This window comes from Palaemon carinicauda, chromosome 27 (genome assembly GCF_036898095.1).
Source record: "Palaemon carinicauda isolate YSFRI2023 chromosome 27, ASM3689809v2, whole genome shotgun sequence".
NCBI lineage: Eukaryota > Metazoa > Arthropoda > Malacostraca > Decapoda > Palaemonidae > Palaemon > Palaemon carinicauda.
In genome coordinates, this window is record NC_090751.1 from 31657881 (window position 1) to 31670764 (window position 12884).

Below are 12884 nucleotides of genomic sequence, written 5' to 3' on the forward strand. Positions count from 1 at the left end.
TTGTATTATTGAGAAGGTCACAAGTGATTTTGAGAGTAATTTCTTAATGACATAAATGTTCTAATAGCTGGAGGTCTCTTCTCTTTCCTTATGTTGAGAGCGATAGTAAGAAGCTCATGACCTCCCACGGTACATGGAATAACAACAGAAATAACAAAATTTGATCTTTTTAATTGTGGGCTTTTCATCGTCTGGTTTAAATGTAGAGTTTGGGTTATGTTTCTTATATTGGAGAAACTAATCATCGTTAAAATCACACAATATTAAAGGGCTTATTACGTAAAACGTTGTGAAAACCTCCTACAAATAAGTAAACCTTGCTGGGGAAATGTGGATGACGATACACACACCCAGTGATAAAAGGAGGAAAGTTCTTATAGCGTACAGTCATCCAATTGTCCTCTATACCATATGAATCTCAAGAGCGAGTTAAACATTCACTTTAAAATCCTCACTCGCGTATACAAATTATTTTGCCCCTTCCCGTATCACAGCGGTAAACGGAATGTCCAGGTATAAAGGTCCAGTCACACATGCATGTTCTCACCCGGTATGTCCTCCCGTATGCCCATACGCGGCCAAACGTGCGTTTTAACCACGTCCACACAGGTATTGAATTGTGCCGCACAACGTTGCACCTACGTTGCACCTACGCACGTCAGTATGACGTTAGTACTGCGTTAGTGTGACGTAGTGCGTGAGTGGCAGCCGTTGTGCGTTGTACTTACGTTGTGCATACGTTATGTGGACCTACTGTATGGACATACTTCCAGGTAGTACGTGAAGGGTCACGCAAGCATAACGTCTTTACTAGGTATGGTGACGTAGGTGGTACGTCAAGTGCCGTCAGAGCTACGTCAGAGCTACATAAGAGCTACGTCAGAGCAACGTCAGAGCTACGTCAGACTTTCGTCAGAGGTATATCAGCGCGAGGTTGGTGCCAGGCATGCCTCCTCTATACTCCCAGGTATAAAAAGGGTGCTGGGCGGTACCTGACAGTCATTCACCATCCAACCTTCACCAGAGCAGCACTATGGACGACACCATGAGAGATTCATTAGCTTTGCTGAGGGGCTGGCATAGGGGCAATGCTAAACTCAAAAAAGCCCTGAAACTGTATGTGGTACTCAAGGTGACCAAAGCAGTCGTCGACTACTGTGAAGAACAACAAGAAGCACAGAAACGTCGCCGAAAACGACGGAGGGTATGGGTGGAGCCCTATTTGCAACGTCGGATGGAACAGGGTCACTACAACAACCTGATGGAGGAATTGGCCAACGAAGCTCCTGAACTGTTCAAGAATTACACCAGGACAAGCAAAGCCCTGTTTGATGAGATTGTTGAACACGTTACGCCGCACATCAAGAAGCAAACAACGTGGTGGAGAGACCCCCTCGAACCTGGCCTGCGTGTTGCCATCACACTACGGTTCCTAGCAACAGGGGACAGCTACATGACTCTGCAGTACAGCTTCAGAGTTCCCCACAACACCATCAGCGGCATTGTGCCAGAAACCTGCCGTGCAATTGTCGCCGAGTATGGAAGTGAAGAGCTCCGAACACCACAGACACAGGCGGAATGGCTCCAGGTTGCAGCGGGCTTTTGGGACAAGTGGAAGTTTCCCAACTGCATAGGTGCCATTGACGGGAAACACATCCGCATCAATAATCCACCTGGAGGAGGGTCTTACTACTATAACTACAAGAAGTTCTACTCAATACTCCTGGTGGGCATCTGCGACAGCCAATACAGATTCCTCTACGTCGACGTGGGTGCCATAGGGTCCGAGTCAGATGCAGGGGGTGTTCGCCCACACACAGCTGAAAGAGCTGGTTGAGCACTCTAAGGCCCACATCCCCCCTGCAGGACCTTTACCAGGCGATACTGATGGCAAGAAGTGCGACTACTTCTTCGTTGGAGACGATGCCTTTGCCCTTCGACACTATATGATGAAACCACACCCACTTCGGTCGCTGACGGTTGATGAAAGGATCTACAACTACAGGCTGAGCAGGGCACGTCGAACAATTGAGAATGGCTTTGGGATCATGGCCAATAGGTTCCGGGTCTTCCACACACCCATATGCCTCCGACCCGATAATGTTAAAGCTGTAGTGATGGGAGCGTGTGTGTTGCACAACATGTTGCGCAATAGAGTACTTTCGGCCATCAGCCTGAGCGATGCGGAGGATCCCAACACACACAACATGGTAGATGGAGACTGGAGAAACGACCCACCTGTTGGCACCCCATTACCATCTATTCATGGCCGTGCCAATGCTGCCATTGCAATTGCCCAGAGGAACTATCTGAAGAAGTATGTGACGTCACCCCTAGGAGCTGTTGCCTGGCAAAACAATATGATATAATAATACATTGTACCACACTATGTACTGTAAATACCCAATAAAACAAAAAAACCAAACATGTGTTTCTTTTTCTTATATTAGTTTGTTTATAATAATGTTATATTATTTTATATCATTTATTTATAATATATTTATTTTATATTTATTTCTTTATATTTTATATTTATTTCTTATTGCCTAATAACTGTTAATAGGAGAAGGAAAAATGGAGTAAACTCAAAATAAACATTTATTTATTCCTTTCAAATTATTGTGTACATTTTGTTTTATTACATAAATTTTATAAGCTGAAGGAAAAATGGAGTAAACTCAAAATAAACATTTATTTATTCCTTTCAAATTATTGTGTACATTTTGTTTTATTACATAAATTTTATAAGCTGAAGGAAAAATGGAGTAAACTCAAAATAAACATTTATTTATTCCTTTCAAATTATTGTGTACATTTTGTTTTATTACATAAATTTTATAAGCTGAAGGAAAAATGGAGTAAACTCAAAATAAACATTTATTTATTCTTTTCATATCATAATAAAAGCTAAAAGTCCGCTGAAGAGGTCGGCGTATGCAGTGTTGTAGTACTTTGTTGCGGAGGAGCCTTTGCTGGAGTATAGGCTGTGGAGGCTTGGCCCGGCAGCTGCATGTCCATCAACAGGGACATGTTGAGGTCGGTGGTGTTGTTTGCAGGAACCCCAATGCTGCTTGTAGAAGGGCTCCTGAGGAGATACGGTTGCTGCAACAATTGCAGCTGCTGGGGGGTAACCGATGTCACCGCTGGTTGGCCCTGCTGCCGAATGGAAGGGAATGTGGCAGGGAGCTGTGGCACTAGTTGTGGCTGTTGCAGCTGTTGTTGCAGCTGTTGCAACTGCTGCAGCTGTTGTTGCAGCTGTTGCAACTGCTGCAGCTGTTGTTGCAGCTGTTGCAACTGCTGCAGCTGTTGTTGCAGCTGTTGCAACTGCTGCAGCTGTTGTGGCTCCAACATTAGTAGTTGTTGCTGTTGCTGTTGGGGCTGGGCCTTGGGCAGAGAGGGGGCAGGGCAGTACTCAGAGTTAATTATGTGGTACTTTAGGTCATGTGAGGCCATTTCAGCACCTTGTTTGGTCGCCTGCTCATATTTTCTGAGGCAGGCGGTGATCTCCATCCTGAAGATGGGCATCAGGCTTGGCCCAACCTTCAGTAGCATGGGGAGCAACGATTCCAAAAAGTGCCTCGCCGCCTCTGTATCCCTGTCCCCACTCAGCTCCTTGAACTCTGACAGGAAGTGTTTGGCCACATCGATTACCTAGGAAGAAAATTACCCAATCGAATAGATTCTAAAATTCTAATATTAGTTCCGCACTTGCTCATTGCAATGATACAGCCCCTGGACCCGATGGAATTCCATATGCAATGATTAAACATGTACATTTTAATACAAAGCTATTTATTTTAAGTATTATTAATAGAATATGGCATGATCATAGTTACCCAAGTGTTTGGGAACTAGCCATTATTTTAGCCTTTTTAAAACCCGGTAAAGACAAGTTTTTAGCGGCAAACTATCGTCCAATTGCATTGACATCTTGTTTATGTAAAATCATGGAGAAGATGGTCAATGCAAGGCTGGTGTGGTACCTTGAAAAGAAAGGTATTTTATCACCGATTCAATGTGGATTCCGAAAAATGCACTCAACGACTGATGTGTTGATACGACTAGAGTCTTCTATTTGTGAAGCCTTTGCTTCCAAACAGCACCATGTTACAGTATTTTTTGACCTTGAAAAGGCATATGATACCACATGGAGATATGGTATTCTTAAAACCATTCATGAATTGGGATTGAGAGGAGAGCTGCCACTATTTATTCAGGCATTTCTTTCACGTAGAGTTTTTCAAGTGAGAGTGGGGGAAACTCTATCAGAGAGTAAGTGCCAGGAAGAAGGAGTTCCTCAGGGTAGTGTGCTGAGTGTAACCCTTTTTGCACTAGCAATTAATGGGATATCCTCAGCCATTCCCCAGGATGTTCTCTCAACATTATTTGTGGATGATCTCTCAATATCATTTGCTGGCACTAAAATGGCAATGGTTGAGAGAAAAATCCAACTCTCTATTGATAAAATTATCCAGTGGGCTGACATGAATGGATTTAAGTTCTCGACAAGTAAAACTACCATTGTCCATTTTTGTCGTATCCGGGGAGTACATCCAGACCCGGATATATACATTAAAAGTCAACGGATACCATGTGCAAGAGAAGCTAAATTTTTAGGTTTGATATTTGATTGTAGGCTTACATGGGTTTTTCACTTAAAAGCATTAAAAGCTAAATGTGTTGAAGCTCTGAATATCTTAAAAGTATTGTCCCATACATCATGGGGGGCAGACCGCAATACTATTTTAAAATTATACAAGGCCTTGATTTTTTCCAAAATTAGTTATGGTTGTGAGGTATATTCTTCAGCCACCCCAAGCCGGTTAAAAATATTAGACTCGATACATCATGCAGGTATTAGATTGTCTACTGGAGCTTTTAAAACCTCGCCTATCCCAAGTCTCCTTGTTGATGCTGGAGAGTTACCTCTAGACCTATACCGAATGTCTTCCATTCTTCGGTATTGGTTTAGATTGCAAAGACTCCCTAACTCTCTCGCCTTTCAGACTGCAAGCCTTGTAAGACACGCATCATACTTTGAGTTGCACCCAAAATCTCCTCAACCTTATGGCTTTCGGGTGAAACGATTATTAAATAGTCTGGATTTAATTAGAAATAAGGTACTTCCATTCAAGGTATCACCAACGCCTCCATGGAAGTTACCAGAGATATCTTTTTGTAAATATTTTATTGGAGATAAGAAGAATATGTCAGACCTAGAAGCCAGGTCTCTTTTTAATGAACATGTTAGAGAACATAGAGGATCAACTTTTATCTATACTGATGGCTCCAAATCTGATGCTGGCGTTGGATTTGGAGTACATAGTAATGGTTTTAATTGTAGAGGTGCACTTCCTCTGACCGCTTCCATATTTACTGCCGAACTGTATGGCATATTAACCGCTATTGAGAAAATAGCATTGGAGAAGGAGGGTAATTTTACAATTTTTAGTGATGCAAGGAGTGTCCTTCAAGCTATGGAAGTTTTTAATTCTAATAACCCTTTAGTTTTAAAGATTTTAGAATGGCTTTTCATAATTGGACGGAGAGGTATAACAGTTCAATTTTGTTGGGTTCCAGCACATGTAGGTGTGTCTGGGAATGAGAAGGCAGATTCACTGGCTAAGGAGGCTGCATCAGAGTTGCTGCCAAGAAGGTATCCCATTCCCTGTGATGATTTCTTACCTGACATCAAGAAATTGGTTTGCAATAAATGGCAACAGCAATGGGATAGTCAAGATGGCAATAAAATGCGAGAGATAACAAATGACATATCTCCTTGGAGGTATAATATGATGCCCCGAAAATGGGAGACGTCTCTTTGTCGTCTCCGTATTGGTCACACTCGGTTTACACACGAGTTTTTGCTGAAGGGCCAACACCAATCATATTGTGACGACTGTGTAGTACCTCTAACAGTAAGGCATTTGTTGACCGAATGCCCCAATTATAACAACTTGCGGAATAGATATTTGTTTGAGGCTCGAGGTGAGGGTGGCAGGTTCATCCTTGCCAAGATTCTTGGAAATGATGTGTCCTACCATGCAAGTGGCATTTTTAGATTTATTTCAGAAGCAGGTCCCCCCAGATGCTGAAGCCTTGATGAGGATGGGGGGCTTAGGGACTAGCAGTTGGGCTCTAATGAACAATGGGAACTACTTCCCCACTGGACCTCGGTGCCCAACTGTTGATCCAACTAGATTAGTCAGCACTTTCTCTCCGTTCCTTTGATTACTTCTTATTTTCTCCCATCTCTTCCTCTTGGGCATGAACTTGTTGACGACTTTAACCTGTACGACTTAGGTTTTGACTGCTGCTTTGGATTTGGCGCAGGGTGGGATGGATGTCATGCCATCTCAACCTGTACAAATTTAGACGCCATCACCCTCTGGCAGACCCCATTGGGTGCAGACTAAGTCTGTTAAGAGTCGGGCTCCAATGATCCGGTTTTAAGTCACCCATATTTGCGGGTAATGGGTGACGCTAGGCATTGGAGTCGTCGGTGGGAGGGGCTAACTACCCCCACTGACCAGTGTACGCCCACCTTAAGAGAGGCAGCCCCTCTCTAATAGAGGACTGGTCCCCGCTGAAGCCTCTTCTCGTGTTGGGCCACATGGGATAGGAGGACTGAAATCCTCTGATAAGAGGTGGATAACCCGGCTTGCTTCTACTCCTAAAACTAACCCCTCTGTTGACGACCCGGAAACTCTAAAGGACCATGCTACTTATGTTCAAAAACAAAGTAATTTGGGTGACATGGAGAATTTGCGAATCCTTCACATCACTCAGATCCCCATTGAAACCAATTACGATGTTCTATATAAATTATTTCAATGTTATGGTCACATCAGGGAAATTAGGATGAGGCTTGAAGGTGACAAATGGGATTCATGGATATCATTTGATAACCATGATGAAGCATTCAAAGCTATCAATGATATCATAAATATTAAAATCAGTAATTTGAATTTCAAGGGTGCTCTTTGCGATCGGGTACCCAAGAATCTGGATGTATATAGGCCTGCAGATTGGATTGATAAAAGTATAGAGGTAGTTGTACCTTCCCAGAGAAAGCCAAAACCACCAAAGTGGCTTATTGCTCAATCAAAAGGGAGTACTGGAAATTATTTCAAAATATGTAAATTTCTTCAAAAGAAAGTAGGTACTATCGCACCAGGAGATATATCTCGGTTTGGAAAGAACAGTTTCCTAATAAGTGCCAAATCAGAAACTCAATCGGTTATACTTTCCAATTTAAATACAGATAACGAAGACATAAAGCTGGATGTGAAACCCCATCTAAACTTCAGTTATGGAAGGGGAGTAGTTTTTAATAGAGACTTATATGAATTCACAGAAGAGGAGATATTGGCCATGTGTCCTTTAACTGTGTGGAAAGTGCATAAAGTCCCTGGAACGTCAATGATTATCCTGACTTTCCAGGATGCTGATGTGCCTTTCCACATTTACATAGAGAATGAACGAATTAAAGTGCGAACTTTTAAGCAGAAGCCGCTGCAATGTTTTAATTGCTATAGATATGGGCATCCATCTAAAGTATGTAAGAATGATAAAATGTGTAGTACATGCTCTAATGTTTACCATGGAGACTGTACACTAGAGGCCAATTGTATAAACTGCAATTTGAATCACAAATCTACGGATAGGAACTGCCAGCAATATAAATTAGAAGAGGCTGCTCTCAATAAATCCAGTATTGAACACATAAGTGTGGGGCATGCCAAGAGACTATTGAGTAAATCAGCAAGTTATGCAAAAGTATTGAAATCCGGAGAAAAAATGAGGCAGGAGACATCCAGCCCACCTAATACTGCCTCTATTCCCCAGAAAAGAAATTTGCCATCTTCTGATAGAATTCTAGAGGATAAGGCAAGAATATCACGTAAGACCTTTCTCACCTCTAGTAAACCTTTGTCCCCCACTACAAAGGATAATTCTAACCTCTCTCAGGCTATATCTTTGCCTGATTTGATGGAGGTTCCACATGAAACAGAATTATCAGGTGCGCCTGTAGTGGGGAAAGCATCAAAACCTAATAAATCACCACCTGTCAATAGGAAAAGAGAGAGACCTCCATCTCTCTCACCCCCATCCATTAAAAACACAAAAGTTATGTCATCAAATAGATATGATGTTTTGCCTGTTGATATTTCAGATCAACAGGAAAACTTCTTGAATCAATCAAAAATTCAAGTGGAGGTCCACCATCCCCCACAAGAAATAGGTAACAACAACACTGAAAAGGCTAATATAAAACCTAATTTATCAAGACCCAAACTTAAGAAGCCTACAGAAAATATTGTCAAATCAAAAACTGTCAATGGGAAGACCTCATCAAAGATGTCTTCCAGAAAATAATACATAGTTTTTTCATCCATTTTGCAATGGAATTGTCAGGGTTTGAGGGCCAAATATGAAGAACTTAAGCTCTTAATTCACGAGCATTCCCCCATAATTGTATGTCTCCAGGAGAGCAAGCTTGATGCTAATACCCCTTGTCCTCGCGAATATATTAGTTATAGGACACCTTATGATCACGGAGTAGGGAGCCATGGCGGAAGTCTCATGTACATTCGTCGAGATGTTCCCCAAATACCTATATCTATACGTACAACCCTGCAGGCAGTTGTTGTACAAATTGATATAGGGAGAAAATATACAATATGCTCTCTGTACTTACCTCCAAATGATGATATTTTATATGATGATTTAGCAGAGGTCATTCAACAACTCCCTCAACCTTTTCTCTTACTGGGAGATATGAATGGTAGACATCCTTTATGGGGTGATGTTTTGGCCAACACAAGGGGCAATATTATCTCATCAATTGTGGAGAATGAGGATGTGGGACTCCTTAATACAGGAGAGCCCACACACTTCCATGTTCAGACAGGTACTTTGTCATGCATTGACCTTTCAATTGCAAGCTCTAACTGCCTTCTTGATTTTGATTGGAGGACATTAGACGATTGGCATACTAGTGATCATGCACCAATCATTATAAACACCAACAAGGATCCGCCTTTGCAAAGATTGCCACGTTGGAATCTAGACAAGGCAGACTGGGTTAAATTTTGTGAGCTAAGTGAAATCGAAGGGAGAGCAGAACAGTTTGAAAGTGTTGATGATGCCATAGACCTACTGAATGGAACTCTTCATACAGCAGGAGTCAATTCAATTCCCAAAACAACAGGGTTATTCAAACGACGACCAGTCCCGTGGTGGTCTTCAGAACTAACTGCACTCCACAGAGCCACAAGAAGATCTCTAACACGATTGCGTAGACTCCGAACTGATGAGAATTTAATTATGTACAAGAAATGTAGAGCACAGTTCCGTCGTGCCATGAAAGAAGCAAGGCGCCAGTCATGGATGTCTTTTGTTTCCTCCATTAACAGTAGAACACCACCATCTTCTGTGTGGAGGAAAGTAAAAAAGATAGCTGGCAAATTCACCCCCAACCCACCACCAGTGTTGAGGGTGAATGGCCAGTATGTAACTGAAGCAAATGAAGTTAGCAATGCCCTGGCTAATCATTTTTCAAATGTATCTAGCAAGTGTGAAGGAGCCCCTGGTCACCAGTATAGGAGCACTGAAGAAAAGAAAATTTTAAATTTTGCAACAAGAAGGGAAGAGTCGTATAATTCTCCTTTCACTGAAAGAGAATTTGATTCCGCACTTGCTCATTGCAATGATACAGCCCCTGGACCCGATGGAATTCCATATGCAATGATTAAACATGTACATTTTAATACAAAGCTATTTATTTTAAGTATTATTAATAGAATATGGCATGATCATAGTTACCCAAGTGTTTGGGAACTAGCCATTATTTTAGCTTTTTTAAAACCCGGTAAAGACAAGTTTTTAGCAGCAAACTATCGTCCTATTGCATTGACATCTTGTTTATGTAAAATCATGGAGAAGATGGTCAATGCAAGGCTGATATGGTACCTTGAAAAAAAAGGTATTTTATCACCGATTCAATGTGGATTCCGAAAAATGCACTCAACGACTGATGTGTTGATACGACTTGAGTCTTCTATTTGTGAAGCCTTTGCTTCCAAACAGCACCATGTTACAGTATTTTTTGACCTTGAAAAGGCATATGATACCACATGGAGATATGGTATTCTTAAAACCATTCATGAATTGGGATTGAGAGGAGAGCTGCCACTATTTATTCAGGCATTTCTTTCACGTAGAGTTTTTCAAGTGAGAGTGGGGGAAACTCTATCAGAGAGTAAGTGCCAGGAAGAAGGAGTTCCTCAGGGTAGTGTGCTGAGTGTAACCCTTTTTGCACTAGCAATTAATGGGATATCCTCAGCCATTCCCCAGGATGTTCTCTCAACATTATTTGTGGATGATCTCTCAATATCATTTGCTGGCACTAGAATGGCAATGGTTGAGAGAAAAATCCAACTCTCTATTGATAAAATTATCCAGTGGGCTGACATGAATGGATTTAAGTTCTCGACAAGTAAAACTACCATTGTCCATTTTTGTCGTATCCGGGGAGTACATCCAGACCCGGATATATACATTAAAGGTCAACGGATACCATGTGTATCGGAAACCAAATTTTTAGGTTTGATATTTGACTGTAGACTTACATGGGTTTCTCACCTAAAAGCGCTAAAAGCTAAATGTGTTGAAGCTCTGAATATCTTAAAAGTATTGGCCCATACATCATGGGGGGCAGACCGCAATACTATTTTAAAATTATACAAGGCCTTGATTTTTTCCAAAATTAGTTATGGTTGTGAGGTATATTCCTCAGCCACCCCAAGCCGGTTAAAAATATTAGACTCGATACATCATGCAGGTATTAGATTATCTACTGGAGCTTTTAAAACCTCGCCTATCCCAAGTCTCATTGTTGATGCTGGAGAGTTACCTCTAGACCTTTACCGAATGTCTTCCATTCTTCGGTATTGGTTTAGATTGCAAAGACTCCCTAGCTCTCTAGCCTTTCAGACTGCAAGCCTTGTAAGACACGCATCATACTTTGAGTTGCACCCAAAATCTCCTCAACCTTATGGCTTTCGGGTGAAACGATTTTTAAATAGTCTGGATATAATTAGAAATAAGGTACTTCCATTCAAGGTATCATCAACGCCTCCATGGAAATTACCTGACATATCTTTTTGTAAATACTTTATTGGAGTTAAGAAGAATATGACTGACTTAGAATCCAGGTCTCTTTTTATGGAACATGTCGAAGAACATATATATATATATACATACTGAATATACAGTATACTTATATGTATATATGTACATACTTTATATGAATATATACATATAGATGCATATATATGTACACAATGCATTTCGCACTATACATTATATATATATATATATATATATATATATATATATATATATATATACACATACATAATTTAAAAAATGAGTGCTTAGTCCTGTAAAAGTGCTTTTTCGAAATACTGAGGTTTCAAAGGTATTATGTTTCCGAGAGACCAAGACATCGAGAAACGCCAAAGTATCATCCTGCTCATTTACTTTTGTAAATTTTATGTTACGATGCTTTGTATTTAAATAATCTAAAAACTGGCTCACGTGATCTAAATTTTTGAAAAGAAAAAAACGTATCATCTACATATCTTAATTCAAGATTTAGGACCAGTTGAAAAATAAAAATCATTGGAAAATATATATAGCTTTATTAAAACAAGACTTAAAACTTTAAGGCTCTTTTAGCCCTACAAGGATGATCTTCATCCTCCTCGAAATCCATCCGAGGGGATGAAGTCGGTGAAGACGGAGGAGACGAATAGGTTGGGAAGGGCTACGAGGGAAGACCTCCCAACAAGTCCCCAACAAAAGTGGAGATTCCCCCTCCTCCTCCTCCTCCTGAGGAGAGAATCGTTCTCTTCCTCTTGGTCGTCCTTTCCTCTGATATCCTCTCCTCTTCTATCTCCCTCATCCTCTTGCGGAGGTCGGCCCTCCAATTGGAGCCTTCAACCGCCATCGAGGGGACTGGAAAAAAGAAAAAAAGTAGGGGGTTGATAAACAAAATGGCAGGGAAATCCTCGAAAACATCCGCAAATAATCGATGTATTAACATTTCATAAAAGGCATTTGTGTAATTTTGGAAACTTGTCAATTCTATACAAAATATATTAAAAAACTGTTGTCGAGATCTGAGAAGACAACGGAACATAGGAAATCTCATATGCTTACCTTTTCCTTCGTTACTTCTGTTGTCCATAATAAATAAATTTGCGCACAGCAGCGTGACGACACAAACCGTGAAGGATGCTGTCTGTGAAGACACTGAAACTGGATCTTGTTGTTGTTGTTGGGGTTATAAAGCCAACACTTGTTGTTGGCACGGGCCTTTCCCTTGGTTGGCCCGTAGGTGATCTGTAAAAATTTATAAGGTAGTTGCATTAATGGAAATTTGAAAGGTTTTTAGTAGTAGAAAAAGATGTGGATAGGGTAAGGATGATGGTGGTAGTGGTAGAGGGCTATCATTTCTCGGATAGTGGTAGTTTGAAAGGTGGGGGTGTAAGGCTTTTGAAGATTAGAGAAAAATTGTGCAGGTGGGGTTGTCCAACCCTTTACTCCCTAGGGTCCCTGCAGAGAGATTTTAAGTGGTAGATTAGTTGAGAAGTGAAAGGGGGTGATGTGAATAGAGCCTTACAATGAGGGGATGAGATGGTGCATGGAATGAGGAGGTCTTACCTTGGTGGAGGTAGTGTTGAAATCAACTGTGCATGTGTGTCTATGCTTTCGACAATTGCTTTTGCCAGTGTGGCTGCCTCTTTCATGGCATGTGGTGTGTTGATGTCTACAAGTAGATCACCTCGTAGCTGTGCTGTTTCTCTGCATTCTAG

General features: G+C 41.2%; 2 protein-coding genes across 2 annotated transcripts; one reads left to right on the top strand and one right to left on the bottom strand.

The window, feature by feature from the left end:
* Positions 1–1033: 1033 nt before the first annotated feature.
* On the top strand, positions 1034–2369 carry LOC137620869 (uncharacterized). Its single transcript, XM_068351314.1, has 2 exons — positions 1034–1832; positions 1867–2369. The coding sequence occupies exons 1-2, from the start codon at positions 1034–1036 to the stop codon at positions 2367–2369; spliced, it is 1302 nt and encodes a 433-aa protein (XP_068207415.1).
* Positions 2370–2825: 456 nt separating this feature from the next.
* On the bottom strand, positions 2826–12256 carry LOC137620870 (mediator of RNA polymerase II transcription subunit 15-like). The gene is made up of 4 exons (XM_068351315.1): positions 12229–12256; positions 11867–12024; positions 3287–3651; positions 2826–3211 (listed from the first exon to the last, which is right to left on the bottom strand). The coding sequence occupies exons 1-4, from the start codon at positions 12254–12256 to the stop codon at positions 2908–2910; spliced, it is 855 nt and encodes a 284-aa protein (XP_068207416.1). The 3' UTR covers positions 2826–2907.
* Between the last annotated feature and the right edge of the window lie 628 nt (positions 12257–12884).